The 18,975-nt window shown below is 47.7% G+C and overlaps 2 protein-coding genes across 2 annotated transcripts in view; one reads left to right on the top strand and one right to left on the bottom strand.

The window, feature by feature from the left end:
- The first annotated feature begins 10,358 nt into the window (after positions 1-10,358).
- On the top strand, positions 10,359-14,601 carry LOC110337596 (haptoglobin). The gene is made up of 5 exons (XM_021220595.2): positions 10,359-10,512; positions 12,062-12,144; positions 12,393-12,494; positions 12,855-12,929; positions 13,681-14,601. Exons 1-5 carry the CDS (start codon positions 10,508-10,510, stop codon positions 14,457-14,459), a joined length of 1,044 nt encoding a protein of 347 aa, XP_021076254.1. The 5' UTR covers positions 10,359-10,507; the 3' UTR covers positions 14,460-14,601.
- Positions 14,602-15,478: 877 nt separating this feature from the next.
- Txnl4b (thioredoxin like 4B) overlaps positions 15,479-18,975 on the bottom strand; it is an 8,909-nt gene continuing 5,412 nt past the window's right edge. The window contains exons 3-4 of the mRNA XM_021220649.2: positions 18,327-18,478; positions 15,479-17,046 (exon numbers count right to left, since the gene is read on the bottom strand). Of these exons, the coding sequence (XP_021076308.1) occupies positions 16,881-17,046; positions 18,327-18,478 (318 nt within the window). The 3' untranslated portion in view covers positions 15,479-16,880. The remainder of the gene's footprint in view (positions 17,047-18,326; positions 18,479-18,975) is intronic.

Below are 18,975 nucleotides of genomic sequence, written 5' to 3'. Positions count from 1 at the left end.
GGTGGCTCACAACCACCCGTAATGAGATCTGACGCCCTCTTCTGGTGTGTCTGAAGACAGCTACAGTGTACTTATTTATAATAATAAATAAGTCTTTGGGCCAGAGCGAGCAGGGACTGAGTGAGCAGGGCCAACTGGAGTGAGCGAGGCTGACTGGAGCGAGCACAGGTCCTAAATTCAATTCCCAACCACCACATGAAGGCTTACAACCATCTGCCCAGCTACAGTGTACTCATATACATAAAACAATAAGTAAACCTTTTTTTAAAAAACGTTGGTGGTTTTCTTCATTGTCCTCATTACCATATTCGTTAGCACAGACAATGAGTATTGTAACGTTTTCCTACATAGGTACATGCATGTACTTTCAAGAAGGTCTCATGCAGGTCAGGCTGCCCTCAAGCTCAGTAGGCAGCCGAAGATGGCCTCGATCTTCCTGCTTCCATCTCCTGATATTACAGTGCGCACCACCATACTCCAGGGATCCAGCACGGGGCCCCTGGCGCACTAGGCAAGCACACAGCAAACACGGCTCAGCCCCCATGTCTACTCTTACCCCTTCCTTAGCTCCCTCTCTTCCTGCCTTCTTATTTCTCTTTCTTTTATCAGCCAAATACCCCCACACCCCACTCCAAGCAGTTTCAATGAGACAAGCACCTTCCTTGTCATCTTGCATGCTGACAGTTACACATGATCTCCTCTGAGTCCTTAGACAGCCCTGTTAGGCAGATGGTCATTCCTACTGTCCCGATGGATGTGAACTGTTCTGCAGTGACATGGGCAGAAGTGATGGGGGATGGCTTCTAATTCTCCAAGTCCAGGTGACAATCCACTCTATGACACATGAGTGTCCTGGACGACCATAGACTGTTGGTGAGATGGCTTACATTCATGATGCCATTCTAACAGGTGACAGGCCCCTCCCACTTGCTGCCCCTCCCACTTGCTGCTTCTGAGTAGAGGTGCATCTCTTGGGGAATTTGAGGTCACGGGTGCAATGTTCTCTCTCACACACGGAAGCCTTGCAACAACTCACCATGGATAGGAATATAGGGATCCAATTCACTGCCCTCTGCATTGCCTGGAGCCCCTGCCTCTCACCAGGAGCCTCTCAGCCTCACATGAGAGAGCCTGGGGGCAGCCAAAACAAATGTAGAGTTTAGTAAGAAATGTTAAACATGCAGGAAATCTAAACAAATAGGATAATACCCATAGTCTCCAATCTAGACTTGGGAATTCTGTCTTTTCTTGTGTGTGTTTGCTCTGTCAGTCTTTTTTTTAGACAGGGTTTCTCTGTATAGCCCTGGCTGTCCTGGAACTCACTCTGTAGACCAGGCTGGCCTCGAACTCAGAAATACGCCTGCCTCTGCCTCCCAAGTGCTGGGATTAAAGGCGTGTGCCACCATGCCCAGCGCTCTGTCAGTCTTTAAATATGTTTATATATTATATTTTGATTTCTTTCATTTTTTTTAAGTTTTATTTTATGTATGTGAGTACACTGTCACTATCTCAGACACACCAGAAGAGGGCTTCAGATCTCATTGCAGATGGTTGTGAGCCACCATGTGGTTGCTGGAAATTGAACTCAGGACCTCAAGAAGAGCAGCCAGTGTTCTTAACCACTGAGCCATCTCTCCAGCCCTTTGATTTATTTCTAAGCACTTAACAACTTGAACTATTTAATAGTTATTTAAGATAAGTACATCTAAGAAGATGAACATCTCTCATGTGTGGGCATATTCAGGTGCCGCCTACTGGCCCACACTCCTTCCCCAGCTCTCTAGTCTCCTTTAGCCTAGAGTAGTAACTCCTGGAGAGAGGCTACCTGTCCTGTAGTCAGTTCGACATTCTGGATTCCTGGATCGAAGACTCATTTCCTGATCTCTGAGCTATCTGAGGTTGGTCATATGACCCTTCCATCCAGTGTGAAGGCACTGAGTGGTCTTTCAGGGAGGTCTCCTGCTAAAACCTTAATGTCATGGCTGGAGTTCTGGCATCTACTTCAGCCCTGGGGATCAGGGTCACTCTTAAGAGATGACAGTGGCAGGGGCAGAAAGAGCTTCACAGAACTGTCAGTAGGAGCTCTATCTCCTCCCTCATCTCTATTGCTGTGTGGTAAACCATTTTCTTTCACCCACAGCCAAACTTAACCCCAGGTAGTAAGGAGAGGGGTTGAGGTCTCTCATAACAGTGAATTGGCCCAGAAGAGATGCTATTTGCTTTCTGCTGAGACGTGCTTCAGGCTCCTTTCCCTCCAGGTACGGATCTTGGTTAGTGCACCAGAGAATTCAGTGGGAGCCGAGGGATCACTGACCGCCTAGTCTTGACTTCTATTGTGTCGAGTGAGTCTTGGCAGTCAGGTGACATTCCTGTAAGAAACTTGAGGCTAGATAGGTGGGAAATAAAACCGGCGCACCTGGACCAGGGGACTTGGCTGAGAGTTGTCTATGCAGAGGAAGCCTAGTGGGAATGAACTGATGTGGCACCCAGCCGGGCTGTGAAAGACAGGGAAATGACACACACACAAAAGCAACCTTTCAGCAGGGTTGGGAAGGACCTGGGAAAGGACAGCAGGGTCAGCTCTCAGGGGGCCAGGACCTTCAGGAGTGGGAGGGAACTCAGTCACTCACATTCCTCAGATGACCAGGATGGGGGTTGTGGGTATGAAAAACCCCAGTTGGAGAGTACTCTACAGGAAATCCAAAAGGGGGCAGAGGTCTTGTCGACCTGCTGGCTTGGGTCCAGGAGAAAGGCTGTTCAAAGGATCAGAACTGGCTCTTCCTGCTCCAGTCAGGGTCGCTGAGCAGTGCCCTGGCCCCGGCAATTTCAGTTACTCTGGATGTGGAGTCTGGTTTTGTTAATTGTTCTTTCTTCTTTTCCTCCTCTTCCTCTTCCTCCTCTTCTTTTTGGTTTTTCAAAAACAGGAGTTCTCTGAGTAGCCCTGGCTGTTCTGGAATTTGCTCTGTAGACCAAGATGGCCTCAAACTCACAGAGATCTGCCTGCCATGTGTTGGGATTTAAAGGTGTGTGCCATCATCACCCAAAAATGAATCTTTCCTTTCTTTTCTCTTTAGGTTTTTTTTTTTTTTTTTTTTGAGACAGGATCTCACTTAGGTGGCCTGAAACTATGTAGACCAGACTAGTCCTGAACTTAGAGATCTGCCTGCCTCTGCCTCCCTTTAGTCTGATTTTTAACCTTCTGTTGTGGATCCTGAGTCTTAGAACCCAAAATATATCAGACTGGTGAGATCAGAATTTCAATTTTATGTGAGTCTCTAACCACTGAAAATAAACACAAATGTGTCCATAAATGGAGTTGAGCTGTGCTCTGACATTCTTCCCTGCTTGGTAAGACCCTGCTTCTCAGTGGCTGGGCTCCATGTTGGGGATGGAGATAACCACACTTTGCTGCTCTTGGTCTCTGGGAAGTCACACGCGAATGGGGGTGGGTTTGGTGGGTGGGGGCAAAGAGTCCTATGGATTATAGACCCATGGCAGGAGATGAAGTCTGAGATCTACCGTGGGAGGAAAGTCACTTCTGGGTTGCCAGGTATCTGTGGTGCCTGACTCCTTGGACTGACTCCACGCTCAATTCAAAAGCTCAATTCTATTTTAATTTCACCCCTGCTAGAGATAGCTGTCAAGGGATAGGGCTGGGTGGCTCCTCCCAGGATCTGGTTGGTCCTCAGAGATTCTGTTGCCTGAATGCAATGAGGCCATTTCCTTGAGCTATTGCCTAATACTGTACTTCCCAGCTATGGTCTACATGTTCTGTCACTGCCTTTCTGCCAGTGTCCTTGGATGTCTCTGGAGGCCTGGGCTGAGAAGCCCCAACTGGGACAGAGCCTCACTTTCTGAAAAGTGCTGGCTTTCCCAGCCTTGGGGACAAGGGGGACAGTGTCTTAAGACCTTCCTTCTACTCTGCTGGGTGTCCCTGCCATGTTCACAGTTTTAATATGACATACAGATTTCCTCAAGACCCCCATAGCTCCTGAGAGGTGCTGTCAGCCAGGCCAGTGTTGTTCTGGGTAAACCATGCCTTCACCCAGGATCAAAGGCTTTGTCGCCTGCTGACTCTGGCGTGAGTGTGGTAGGAACAGGGGGCAGTGGTGTGAAGGACCCCTATTCCAGAGAAGGTCAGCATATAGATCAGGACCCCTGGGTGATTGTGGGCTTGGCCTCTATCTTGAACCTATCTCCCTGCTTACATTTCTTACTAACTTTGTTACTTTGAGCAAATTCCTAGTCCTGGGTCTCAGTTGCAAAGACAGGCTTGATAAATGATAGAACCTCCTGCTTCAATGATGTTGAAGAACCCAACCAGTAGGTGCTCAGAATCCTTACAGAAAAGTGCCTGGCCCAGGGTAAGGACACTCACATGTGGCCCGCCATTTCTGTGTGGTGACTGCCTTTTCTGTGAGGGCTTGGTGGGGTGGTTCTGGAAGGAGCAGCCCTTCAGTAGTGTAGGCAGAGAGCAGGTAGCAACTTGGTCATGTTTTGCATAATTTCTGCTCCCCCTGCAAACACTGAGGGCAGAGGTTCTGTTTACCCTCCATTTGGTTCAGCAAACAGACCGGAGTTGTGTGCTGGCATTGCTGGAGACACCAAGGGCAGAGAATAAGCAAATGCCAACATGTTCATGCATAGCATGGACCGAGAACCCCATGTTTCCTGGGGTACACATGACTTTCCAGCAGATCAAAAGAGGAGTGCGGGGACCCAGAGCATGTTACTCAGAATTGCAACTTGTCTCAGTAAACAAATTAAACAGGTGCCCCCGTTATGACACCCCTTTCTAGAACACTGCGATCAGCTCCAGGGACCACGAGGCACTGCCTTGCTGGGAACACAGGCTCTGCTTCCCAGCCATACTTCCAACTGCCTGCAATTCCATTCCCCCACACCTGGGCTGCTGGCAGACACACTTGCCCACATTTGCACCATATGCACCCAGAGTTTCAAGCTTTTAAAAAAAAAAGTGTCTCCAAAAATATTAACCTCCTCCCCCAAATCATCAACCCAAACATTGCATAAGTGAGGAATTTCCAAGATGTTGGCTGCCAAACTACACACAGCCCTCCCTCCAGCCAACCCCTTCCGGCAAGGTCAGACCGGCAGAGATGGGAAAAAGGTGAATTCCGACACAATTTTCATTAAAGTCTGCCTTTCCCAGTAAGAAACAGGTTAAAGGTCAAAGGCAAGAGAGTGTTACTGTAACTCTAAAAACTGCTCGCCAGTCCTGGTGCTCTCCATGGAGAGCAGGTTGGTTTCGAACTCACAGAGATCATCCACTTACTCTGCCTTCTGAGTGAAGGGATTAAAAGCACGGGCCACCATACCCAGCTAGTCAGTTACTTTTAAATTTAGCTTCAAGCGAGCTCCTGGGCCTTGGCAGGAGGAAGTCAGTTCTTTGCAAATGTATCTCAGGAATGGCCTCTAGCCTGGCTGCTAATCAAGTCCTTGCTCCCCTCGGAAACCACAGGAGCTAGGCAGGCCTTCAGTATCTACACCCCTCTCGGCACAGTCTCCTTCCAGGATCCTACCAGAACGGCCCATTAATCAGATGGTAATAGCATCAACGGCGGCTTTTCTAGCCCAAAGTTCCAAACCCTTCCACATTCCTCCAGAAAACCAACACGGTCACATTCCTTGGGGCGACAACCCCAGTCTTTTTCCGTCTTTACTTTTACTGTGACTTTACGCCATTTGCCTTCCTCCTGCTCCTCTCTCCGACCTCCACCATGGACCCCTTCCTCTTGCTATCTTTCCAGTTCATGGCTTCCTTTTTTCCCCTTAGTCTGAAGACCCCGACCTTGATACCAATGTCTGTATTAGTTGTGTTGCTGTTACTGTGATAAAACACCGTGACAGAAGAACTGAAACAAACCGAGTTTGTTTGGGCTCATGGCTCCTGATGGGGTGCATGATGGTAAGGAAGCCCGGCAGCAGCTGGCAGGAACAGGATGCTGGCCAAGCACATTTCTACCGCACACAGGAAGTAGGGGGAGTCTTTAAGTCTGTGAGGCCCATCCCCAGTGTATACTTACTCTAGCAAGGCTGTATCTCTAGGAATTCCACAGTGTCCCCCCACTCCCCTCCCCCGAACTCCAAAGACAAGTATTCAAATACATGAACTATGGGGACATTTCTTATTCAGACTGCAACATTGGGATTGAGTGTGCATTTGGAAAGTGTTCAGCAATGACACCATTAAAGTAGGAGACACAGAAATGACCCAAGGATGGAAGGCGGGGAGAGAGAACACCTTCGCGGTGACGTCTTTTTTGTTATCTGAGAAGTGGTGAAGGCACAAACCCAGACTGTGAAAAGCGAAGAAACATCACTTTGAAATCATGACGGTGACCAAGAGAAAAGTTATGTAGGAACACAACACAAAAAAAGCCAGTAGAGGACAAAGTATTTTAAATGTTGCCAAACGTTTTAAATGTTGCACACCTTTAGATCCAGCACTAGGGAGGCAGAGGCAGGTGGATGGCTCTCTGTGAGTTCCAGGCTAACTGGTGTGAGACCCTATCTCAAAAAGAATTCTTCCAAATACAAAAAAAAAAAAAACCAACAAGTTTTATTAAAAGTCCAAATTCATAATGTACTACTTTTAAGCTTGAAATTCATCTTGTCAAAACTAGTACAATATCTTAATCTTTTACTGTATGTATGCTTGCATGTATGTGGGTGCACAAATCTGAAAGAGAGAGAGAGAGAGAGAGAGAGAGAGAGAGAGAGAGAGAGAGAGTGAGAGAGAGAGAGAGAGAATATGCTCGAGGCTGAAGACGACACTGGATGTCTTTGTTGATCGGTACATACTGTCTGTACTGAGGTGGAGTCTCTGGCTCAAGCCCAGAATTTCCAGCCAGTCTAGCTAGATGACTTGTTCCATGGATCTATCCTGTCTCTGCCTCCTGAGGGCTAGGATCACAGGAAGGGCCCACGGCTGCCTGACATTGATGAGGTGCTGGATCTCCTCACTGTAGTCTTCAAGCTTCTGTCACAAGCACTTTCTTCAGTAATTCTCCTCCCCACCCCTCAGTAAAAATCTTTTTAAAAACTGAGTATGGGCCATGTTTGCATGGTTAAAAAGTACTTGCCATTCAACCCTGACAACCCGAGCACAGTCCCTGGAACCCATGGTGGAAGGTGGGCTCCGACTGCCAAGGTTTTCCTCTGACCTCCACATGTGCACTGTGACATAGTTGTGTACATGCCTCCCTGCCCCACCCACACACATAATACATGAAATAGAATTTAACACACATGACCACAACATCCCCTACAAAACCTAACATAGCAAAATGAAACAACAACAACAACAAAAAAAAACCAAGTAATACAGAAACTGAGTAATTCAAACAGGTGTGGTGGCTCATGCCTGTAATCCAAAACTTGGGAGCAGAGGCAGGAGGATTGACACAACTTGATGGGCTACTTAATGAATTCTGGAGCACCTGAGCTACAGAGTGAGAGATTACAAAAGTACCCTCACCAAAACCCAACTCAAAACACCAACAACCGAGTAATGTAATAAGGTAGGAGCAGAGAAATCGGGAAAATAGAAGTTGTGGATTAAAAAAAAAATCAAACAAATAGAGCAATGGTATACTTAAAACCAACCATACCTATAATTACACTAAATATAAATGAAGCAAATACTGTAGTTAAAAGCAAAGGATAGGCAAGTTCTATAGGTAAATAGAAAAGATGAAGTACAAAAGAAAGCCATCACATCCTGAGAGACTTGGGGCACAAAGGATTACTAGGGATAAGTAAGAACATTCCAATTCCAATGGAAGATGCAATAATAAGTCAATAATTGACTGCACCTAGTAATAGAACTTGAGAAAAGGAGACAAGCCAGTTTTGGAAGTTGCATGGACTGTGTTCAGTGAATGCTGTTGGAACTGAAGTCAATATGGAGAAACCATTAAAACCTCCATGTTTACAAGTTTAACAACATGCAGTATGCAACACATTCACATAAGTAAAAACGAATAAACCAAATAATGTATGGGGCAAACAAGACACAAAATGAGATGCAATACACACGTCTACTCATATCAGAGTGGGATCTCATAACAGACCAAAGTACAGACACCACCAAACTTGACCTTTCCAAGTGACCCCGATCTTAAACCCCTTCCAGGCAGCTTGGCTGGCTGCTGCTGCTGCTTCCAGACAACTGGTCTAAGAGTCTTCTTTGATGCTTAACTTGTCCGAGTCTTTTTGTTGTTGTTTTTGTTTTTTGTTTGTTTGTTTGCTTTTTTTCAGCTTTATTACTTACTCTGGGAGGGATAGGCCTAGAGAGTGTGTTCAATTTCAGGAACTTCCTGAAACTATTTTGAGTTGTTTCCCTTCCTACCTAAGGAGCTTCCTTGCTGTAGGGAATGTTTCTCTTTGGGAGGAAACTGTTGAACGACACACCTATAGGTGGAATTGCTGGGATACAGTAATTCTGGTACCAGCTTTTGGATAGACCATCGAGCCGTGCTGTGGAGCTTGGACCATTCTATATTCCTACCACAGTGCGTGAAGATTCCAGTTTCTCCAGTGTTCCCCAATGCTTGTTTTACATGCACACATGTGTTCTTTGGCACATGTGTGTCTTTTAAAGGATTATCTATTCAAATCCTTTATTTATATTTTTTGCCCAGCCAGGCTCCTGCTCTACAGCCTGGGCCTCAGCCTCCTAAATGCTGTGATCTTTTTTTTTTCTTTTCCGAGACAGGGTTCCTCTGTGTAGCCTTGGCTGTCCTGGAACTCATTTTGTAGACCAGGCTGGCCTCGAATGCTGTGATCTTTTGCTCATATTTTTACTGTGTTATTTGTCATCTTATTATTTTTCTGGAGGCCTTCAGATATTTGGGATATTAAGCCTTTATCAGTAGAGCAAACATTCTCTCCCTTTCTGTGAATTTTGCATCTTCTTTTTTACTTCTATTGTTTTTACATGCCGGTGTGTGTGTGTGTGTGTGTGTGTGTGTGTGTGTGTGTGTGTGTGTGTGTGTGAGTTCAGAGGCACTGGATGCCCTGGAGCTGGAACCACAAGCTATTGTAAGCCATCTGATGCTGGGAAGTGAACCCAGTTTCTCTGGAAGAACAGCAAGTGCTCTTATCCACTAAGCCTGTCTTTTCATTGTCTTGCTGTTGTTTGTGAGTTGGGTGTTCTTTAACAAACTGGGCTTGGCTTTGAGCTCTGTCAGAGCAGTGCACTTCCGGCTGCTCTCCTCTGCAACTGTGTCCTTTCTTTTCAGAACTGTGATATCATCCCTGTTCTCTGGTGTCCAAGCGTTTGCACGGCCGTGCAATATCCCATCGAGTGACCACGAAGCACACTAGTTACCAGTCTCCTGTTGACAGGGATCTGGGCTCTTCCCAGTTGATCTACACCAGTGCCACTATGAACAGCCCAAGTGATTCTGTGATAAGATCTAATTTAGAAACAAAATTTTTAAAACGAGTGAAGCCATTTAGATTGAGTTGCTATGTTTAAGTGAATAACATGCCAGGACAGGTATTTGGCTGAAAACACTGATCTTTTTCTCAGATGCCCATTTGGACTAGCTACCGGACTGTGAAACTACAGAATGTCCTGCCACTGAGTTTGCCCTGTGTCTACATTAACCATGTGATGTGATTTTCCACTAAGAACAATTAGAAGAGACACAGCAGGCTCATTTCACTGATTTCAAGTTGGAACACTTTTAGCAACAGGATGTCCTCATGGGTGGGTGCGGGCAACTGCGAAATGGAACCGATTTCTGTTTACTGCTCTCTGAATGAGACTGCAGAAATGTCTACACTCGATTTGAAAATGGTTCCAACATAAGCTTTTCTCAGCACTGAAAACTCCAGAGAAAAGAGCTAGTACAAGGGTCCCATGTTGGTCTACACTATAGCTTTAGGCACTCTGAGATTAAAAAGCAATGGACTAAGACCCAGTAAACCCAGTCTGCTGGTTGCAAGTTCCAGAGCTCTCCACACTCAGAGATGGCCACACTTAGGCAGCATGGTTGAGAAAAGGAAACATTTTCTTTATAGTCCCAGCTAAGGCTGGATCACAAGGGTGTCTAAAAGGGCATTGAAATAATAATTTAAAAGGTCTAACCAACACCCTCTCCCAATTAAGTGTCAGATTAACTGCCCCTATTCCCCATCCCACTCTCTAGGGGTTACCCACCATTGTGGTGGGTGGGAGGGGTCATAAAGTTGCTAGATTTCTTCATGATTTGTAAAATAACACTGCAGAGAGCCAAGTATGAAGCAAGAGCTCGGCTTTTGACAGGGGTTTGCTTTGTGGTTTGGTTACTGGAACAGCCAGTGACCTTAGCAAGGCCGAGACGTTGTGCAAACACAGAAAAGGAGGAGGAGGAGGAGGAGAAGGAGGAAGAGGAGGAGGAGGAGGAGGAGGTGGGGTAAAACCCCTGAGGCATAAAGTGCTCGGCCGGAGTCAGCACAGCCCAGCCCTTCCAGAGAGAGGCAAGAGAGCCCCACGATGAGGTGAGTCCACAGTCCACACTTCCCACTTTGAGCACACCGTGTATAAGTCTATGGGGAGAGGTGAGAAGATGGGATGCAGGAACCAGGCTGGTGAGCTATCCTTCTGTGGGAGTTAAGCCTACAGCCTGCGGGCCGCACGCAGCTGAGGACAACTGTGAATGCAGCGCGACACAGAACTGTAAACTTACCTAATTCATTAGGAGATATTTGGTCTTGTAACTTGACTATGCACTTTGAGTGTGAATCTTGTTATGCTAACATGTCAAAGGCAGGATGTGCCTAGAATAGTCACAGATTTTAGTGACACATCAAGGTGACCACTTTTTTAAAAATCAAAATAGAAAGACTCTTAAGGTAGCAAAAAGACCAGAAGCACAGTGTTCAGAACGTCCTGACTGGCCAGCATCTGCAGGGAACTGGGTAGCACTTAAGTGTGGTCTGTGTACCAATGATGGCCATAGTCATATGGTTAGGAAGACAGCTTGCTGCCATTCTTGGGTTTGATATGCAATCCTTTAAAGGCAAATATATGAAGTAATAGGAACAACCACATATGATATGTATGTATGTATGTATGTATGTATGTATGTATGTATGTATGTATGTATGATGGTGCAATCCCAGGGATTCTAGAAGCTGAGGCAGGGTGAGTCTGGGAGTTCAGGAGTTTGTGACAAGCCTGGGCAAAGAATGGGACCATGACTTAAGAACAACAACAGCGACTATGACAAATTACACATCAAAACAACCTTTTTATTATGGGAAATTTCCAAAAGTGAGAATAGCAAAATAAACTATAGCCATCATGTTGAAATGAGCTACAGTGTCCTAACAGTGTCTTCACAGCCCGGTACTTAATGGATGGGAGCAGAGGCTGCTTCCCCTTGCAGGGCCTCAGGGATCACCACCTTGCCCTGGGCCTCCTCTCCACTCCACTCTTTTCCTGCCTCCCATCTCTCAGCTTTTTTTTTTTTTTAAGATTTATTTATTATTATATCTAATTACACTGTAGCTGTCTTCAGATGCACCAGAAGAGGTTGTCAGATCTCATTATGGATTGTTGTGAGCCACCATGTGGTTGCTGGGATTTGAACTCAGGACCTTTGGAAGAGCAGTCAGTGCTCTTAACCACTGAGCCATCTCTCCAGCTCCCATCTCTCAGCTTTTTTGAGACAGGCACAGCACTGGCTGTGGTCAAAGCCCCGATCCTCCTGCCTCTGCGCCAGAGTGTGGAGAGCTAGGATGGCACATATGTTACCACACTGGTGGTGCTTTCCTTTCTCTGTCACAGTGGTCCCTTTCTAAGCTTCTACAAATTTCCCTTCTTGTTGTGCATCTGGAATTTGCTGAAGCCTGGGTGAGGTGGGTAGGAAGCAGTTGTTTGGTTTTAGCGTCTCGTTCTCTTCCTTTACGATCTGCTTAATGTAAAGTGTGTGTGTGTGTGTGTGTGTGTGTGTGTGTGTGTGTGTGTGTGTTGTACATGTATGCAGGCAAGGAGACCACATGTGCAAGGAGACCAACCCCACTCCTTCTTGCCACTTTTCTACAGAGCCCTGGGAGCTATTGTCAGTCTTCTGCTCTGGGGTCAGCTTTTTGCTGTGGAGTTGAGCAATGATGCCATGGACTTTGAAGGTGAGTCTCTGGGGTTCCCCGGGAGCTGCGCGCCCCAGCTCAGCTGAGTCCCAGTCTGGCCACATCAGTCCCGCACTATATTAAGGAAGACCCAGATTCTCTTCTCGCCTAGATCTTCGGGGCCTCCCTTCCTCAGCTTCCACTTGGGTGCAAGGGAGTCTGGTGCTCAGGGCAGCTCTGTCTGCTGACGTTTCATAGGGAGCCATCTGAGCACCCACAGCCTTTTTCTGGCTTCTTTTTCTCGACAGATGACAGCTGCCCGAAGCCCCCAGAGATTGCAAACGGCTATGTGGAGCACTTGGTTCGCTATCGCTGCCGACAGTTCTACAGACTACGGACAGAAGGAGATGGTAAGGCCAGGACAATCATCCCTCTGCCTACACCCCTGGCCCTGTTTGATGTTCCCATGATGGGTGGGGCTGGGGTACCTGGCCAGAAACTTCTCAAGTACTGCCTCAAACCAGGGACATAAGATTCGAATTAAGTTCCCGTCTCCTGGTGGTGGTCCTTCCACCAAACTAACTTGTCTCAGCTTCCTGTTTTGTCTTGTTAAGAGGCTACAATCCCATGGCCCTTGTTGCTTGGGGGTGTCGTCTTTATCAACGACGTCCTGCAGCCTACACGCCTGACAGTTTCTAACTTCTTCCTGCCCAACTCTTTAATCCCCAGGTCAGATTCATTTTCTCTGATCTCATCTTCTTTTGTTTCAGGGGTGTACACCTTAAACAGTGAGAAGCAATGGGTGAACACAGCCGCTGGAGAGAAACTCCCCGAATGTGAGGCAGGTGGGTCCTGAGGTCTCAGAGCACGGGGCTAAGATGTGGCTGTGTTCCCCTTGTGTGTCCTGGGTCAGAGAGAACCAGAGCTGGCAGAGGAGGGACAGGATCCCCCCCCCCCCCGATAGCTCAGTGCCATGCTCATTTAGGCTAAGGTGGTTTGGCGGAGTTAGCTGCTTCCCATGGAGATGCTCTCCATCCAGAACCACCTGCTCACGGAGCCTTGGTTGAAGGGAGAGAGGACACACCCCAGGAAGGTCCCGGCCAGGGAGGAAACAATGGAAGCTGAACCCACGAGGGCTAAGGCAGGAACTGGGGACAACTGGGACTCCCATGTTCTGTAGTTCACCTCTCTTCTGCCCAACTTTAGCTATGGGGTTTGGGTTATTTGTTTTTACATCCATAAAATCTGTGTTTCTGCCGGTGCTGCTGCAGGGCCATCTTTGTCTAAGAATGAAATGCACACACAGCTTCCAGCCCTTTCATTGACTTTTAGAGAATTGTGGAATTTGAGTGTGTGGTGATGTTTACATATGTATGTAGGTATAAATATATTTATATAGAAGCTTGTCAGCCAGGAGTTTTAAAAACTTAGCCACTTAGTGTGTAAATACCAGAAGTGTGAGGAGGAGCCGGTGGTAAGGGCTGAGTGTTCACAGGCTCACTGTTGGGTGTGGAAGCAGCGGTGGCCGATGCTTCCAGGGCTCTGTAGGTGGGGCCTGCTCTGGACTGCTGCTCATACCCCTCCCTCCCTCTGTAGTGTGTGGGAAGCCCAAGCACCCTGTGGACCAGGTGCAGCGCATCATCGGTGGCTCTATGGATGCCAAAGGCAGCTTTCCATGGCAGGCCAAGATGATCTCCCGCCACGGACTCACCACCGGGGCCACGTTGATCAGTGACCAGTGGCTGCTGACCACGGCCAAAAACCTCTTCTTGAACCACAGCGAGACCGCGTCAGCTAAGGACATTGCCCCAACCTTAACGCTCTATGTGGGGAGAAACCAGCTGGTGGAGATTGAGAAGGTGTTTCTCCACCCCAACCACCTCGAGGTGGATATCGGGCTAATCAAACTCAAGCAGAGGGTGCTTGTCACCGAGAGAGTCATGCCTATCTGCCTGCCTTCCAAAGACTATGTAGCACCAGGCCGCATGGGCTACGTGTCTGGCTGGGGGCGGAACACCAACTTTAGATTTCCAGATCGTCTCAAGTATGTTATGCTGCCTGTGGCCGACCAGGACAAGTGTGTGGTGCACTATGAGAATAGTACAGTGCCTGAGAAGAAAAACTTTACGAGTCCTGTTGGGGTACAGCCTATCTTGAACAAGCATACCTTCTGTGCTGGCCTCACCAAGTACCAGGAAGACACCTGCTACGGTGACGCCGGCAGTGCCTTTGCCATTCACGACATGGAGGAGGACACCTGGTACGCAGCTGGGATCCTGAGCTTTGACAAGAGCTGTGCCGTCGCTGAGTACGGTGTGTACGTGAGGGCGACCGACCTGAAGGACTGGGTTCAGGAAACCATGGCCAAGAACTAGTTAGGGTTCACTGGAAGTTTGCACACAGCAGGGCAGGCTGGGAGCCATGGAAGAGGGGGAAGTGGAAGGCTTGGGCTATACGCTGAGGGGTGCTAGCCCCAAATTGCTCAGTCAACAATAAAAAATGTGCTTCGGCCCCATCTTTGGACTCTCTGTACTCTGTGGCTGTTATTCTCTCACAGTACTGGGCAGCCGAGAAGTATGGTCTGCTAGAAAAATGGGGACATCCTGACAAACCAGGAAACCCCTAGGGTGTTACAGACTGTAACAGCAATCGAGTTTGCAAGAGGCAGGTCTCTGGGAGATCACGGTGACCCTTCCTTGATCCTGGGTCGGTGTGAATGCAACCTCTGGCTCTTCTCACATGATGTCATTCCTCTGGAGTGGGCAAGGAAAGCCCATGGGGAGTGTGAGCTCAGAGTGGGACAGAGTTGTGACAGAGGCTCTTCTGTCTGTGCTTCCCTCTGCCAGAAACTCAAACAGCACACGCAGGCAGCACACGCAGGCATTAAGCACTGTGGGCTTAATGGTCTTCCAACAGCTCAGCCCAGACTTGCTCAGTGATGTAAGCTCTCTAGTCATTACCCATCCATTAGGGATGACCCTAGAGACTCTGTAGAGTCCCATGGCTAGAATGCTCAGGGACTCGGCAGAGTTGGGGGCTCTTCAGTGGCTCTTCTTCCATAGTGGAGAATCTCACCCTGCTCTGGGGGTCTAGACAAGTCACATGCCTTCTACCTCCAAGATAATAGCATCTTGAGAGTCACTGGTGTATCTCCCCAGGGTAGATCTATGGGATCCAGGGAGATACCAGCCAGAAAGTGAGACAGCACTGTCACACACTCACACAGCACCTGACAGCAGGTGGCAGGCCACTACTATAGAAAAATCAGAGCCCTTCAGGCCCTCCCTCCATTACTCCGCTCCCCTCCCCGCCAATGCTTCTCCCTTTCTGTACAAGGGCCTCCTTTTCTCCCCTCAGAGACCGCTCTCTGTCCAGGAGTCACAGCTGCATGGTTTCTAGTACTGGACAGGGTATACAACACATGTTTAATAAGGACTGTGGAAGGGCAAGTAACCAACATAGGAGCTAAAACATGAATCCAGACTACAGCCCCTCCCACCCAATCCTCACCTACCCCTAAGGAAGGAAGCCGATGGTATTTGCCCTGTGCAAGATTTGAGCTCTTGCTTGCACCTGAGTGCCTAGCTTGACGGACAGAAGACCCGGCCGACAGTGAGCTGGACAGACCTTTTATTCCACCCTAGGGGTGTGGAGGATCGTTTATCGTACACCTAGAACTTCAGTAGCTTAGGGATCTGACTCTTAGAATCTCAAAGTTTTCATCCATGTGTGGGTGTGGGTGTGGGTGTGTGTGTGTGTGTGGGGGGGCGCTGCTATAGCCCCGAGCATCCTAAGGAGATGATGGGAAGGGGTTCTCTGGCCATCCCTGAAGCATCTCTCGGCTCTGGGCAGAGGACACAGAAAACCCAAACAACCTTCTTTCTGTGCCCCGTCTGTGAGAACCAGGCCAGGGTTTCACTTTCCCCTAGAGGCCAAGCTTAGAAATAAGCAGCCGATGTGTGTGTGTGTGTGTGGGGGGGGGGGGGGCTCCTGCACACCTGGGCCTCTGCTGGCAACAAGTTCCTTGCTGCCCAGCTCTGTGCCTGCTCTCTCATTCCAGAATGACAGGGACAACCACTCTCATAAGGCTTAGGAGAAACACAAGTTTCCTGAGGTTGGGTCACATTCTTCAAAAGCCCTTGGATGAATTGCAAACCCCTCAAGGCGTTTCCCCCTTAGCAATCTGACATCCTTTTGGTCTTTAGTCCTTGAGGTAATAGGTGGTGGCAGTGCTTTCTGGGGAGTTCGGTCCCTTATTTCCCAAACTTGTTGTTTAGCTCAAACTGTGCTGGATGGGAAAGAGTCACATTTTTCTCCTGGCAATTAATGGCCTGATGGCTATAAACAGTGGACAGGGTACTGCTTTCAGTCTTTGAGGAAACAATGAACTCGCCTGCACCTAATTATTAGTTAGCCCAAGAGAAGCTGGGATAGGAGGGAGCAGGGGGCGCAAGTGAACAGAGACATGGGGGAGGATGTGCACACATGGCTAACTGAGCACTTCTAGGATGGTGCTTGACCTTAAGGGGTGAGGAAAAGTCAAGATAAAGGGAAGTCACAAACAGGCAGCACTCGGACTCTCACCTCACTCCTGTGAGGCTCTCAGGGAAGGGACGCTCGGGCATCCCGATTCTTGGAGCGCTGGGGCTGCTGCAAAGGGGCTGTTGATTATAGACACCGCAAACCTCTTTCCTCAGGCGGTGAACATGTCTCTGAGGGACTCCAGACCACAGGCCCTCTGGGTTCAGGCCCTGTTTCAACCTGTGCTTCTCTCATCTCCAACAGCAGTGAGTGTGTTAAATGTCTTGATAGAGGAGGTCATATTTGGGTATGTTCTTGGGATCAATAGGACTCTGGACAATAAGTTTCCCCCTCATCGCTCCCCGGTAGATGACTTCAATCAAATCTATGAAGTCTTGTTTGGTTTTGAAGCTTCCTACGAATTTAGTGTGATCTGGAGACCTGCAGCAGAGGAGAGTAACCATGGTCAGAACTTTCCGGTGTGTGATGCAGGGTCAGCAGCAGTGGGTTCTTCCTTCCTTCCTGTCTCTCTACGCACAGCCTGACCACAGCCTCTTCCCCAGGTCTAGGACACAGGACAACATCCAGGGCTTTGAGGCCCCACGTGGAGGTCTGGGTACGGGAAGGAGCCTGCCTTTCCATCCCTTCCCACACCACTATCATGTGGCGTTCCCTGAGTACTGGGGTGGGCAGACTTTACTCAGTGTTTCTGAAAAAAGTCCGTTAGCTCACTGCATCCTCTCCAGTTCTCATCACTGACCTTCTGAGTTGTGGGTATTAATAAACAACCTTATGAGTTATTTTAAACATCAAGTGTATTGGCTGTAGAAGTTTTAAAAGAGAAACAAAAATCAGTTGTGAGGCAAGAAGTCACCTTTTGATGTATACTCTTCTAGGTCTGTGTGTGGGGGTGGGGTGGGGGAGTGTTCTGTTTCTTTTTTCTTTTTTTTTTAAGATAGTAAGAATTACATCACAAACTATGTAGTAATATGATTTTACAACTAGTATCTGCCTCAGAGTTGTAAAGTATGCATCTTTAACATACTATTAAACTCCTGGAAACATAGTTACCGGGCTAAAAGATTAAACACTTTAAAGGAGTTTGATACTGTGTCCTGAACTCCATGCAGTAGGGTGTAATAAGCTAGTGTACTAACCGAGTCCTAGGAGGATAAGCGGCAGTTCCAAAGCATCAGTATTAAACTCTCCAGGACACGCCTCCCCAGAGTAAGAAGGGACCACAATTCTGGGTGCCGCCAACGGTACTCAGATCACAGTGTGAACAGGATGGAGAGGAGGACAATACAGAAGACATCATGTGACTTATTTTGACAGGCAGGCCTGAAGAATGCCATCAGAATTCTCTGAGGGACAGAAGACACTTGGCAACAGAGAATGTGTCTCCCTGGCAGGATTATATCTTTCATAAGAGCCAATACCAGTCCCAAATACTAGGTATTTTGTTGCAACTGACTTCTGGTTAAGTTTTACATTTTATGTTCAGCTAATATAGGTATTCCATATTTTCTGTCCTTAAGGATGGGTAGTTAGTCTTTCAAAAGCTATGCTTTTTTTTCATACTTAAGCTGGAAATTAAAAATCTTTCAGTCACACTTAAAACACTCTCATTTTGCACGAAAGAGCATCAAATGAGGAGATGACAGTCACAAACCTGCCTTGAGAAAACCAGCTTTGAAGAATGAATGGCCAACTTAACTCACCCATAATCCACCTTCATGTGCTGTCCATTGAAGAAAAATACGGTAGAGGGAATGTAACTGATGTCAAAATACTGTGTGTAAACCGGCGTGTGGTCCACGTCCACCAGGTAAATAGCAGCCATTTTACTCAGGTCAGCTGAAGTCTTTGAGAGCTGTGAATGACAAGATGGATGGAGGTTCCGCTATACTACAGCAGTTGCATAGTACTTCTTTTGTGAAACACACTGTGATACTGTACAGGGAGCTTACTATAGTATTTTGAGAAGAATTTTGTTTTGGGAAATTTTCCCATTTGAATTCCTCTTAAGCCACAATTCTGGAACTTGCTATGTAGACCGGGCTGCCTTGAGTTCACTGAGGTCAGCCTTTCTGCCTCCCAAGTGCAGGGTTACATGTGTACACTAAGCCCAGCCTCCCAAGTGCAGGGATTACATGTGTGCAAAGCCCAGCCTCCCAAGTGCAGGGATTACATGTGTGCAAAGCCCAGCCTCCCAAGTGCAGGGATTATAAGTGTACACTAAGCCCAGCCTCCCAAGTGCAGGGTTACATGTGTACAAAGCCCAGCCTCCCAAGTGCAGGGATTACATGTGTACACTAAGCCCAGCCTCCCAAGTGCAGGGATTACATGTGTACAAAGCCCAGCCTCCCA

Source organism: Mus pahari, chromosome 20, assembly GCF_900095145.1.
Source record: "Mus pahari chromosome 20, PAHARI_EIJ_v1.1, whole genome shotgun sequence".
In the NCBI taxonomy this organism is placed as follows: domain Eukaryota; kingdom Metazoa; phylum Chordata; class Mammalia; order Rodentia; family Muridae; genus Mus; species Mus pahari.
This window is presented reverse-complemented; position numbering and strand designations above follow the sequence as displayed.

Coding starts and splice junctions, on each gene's coding strand:
- LOC110337596 (XM_021220595.2), top strand. Junction 12,495..12,854: donor ACTACGGACAGAAGGAGATG/GTAAGGCCAGGA, acceptor CTTTTGTTTCAG/GGGTGTACACCTTAAACAGT. Junction 12,930..13,680: donor ACTCCCCGAATGTGAGGCAG/GTGGGTCCTGAG, acceptor CTCCCTCTGTAG/TGTGTGGGAAGCCCAAGCAC.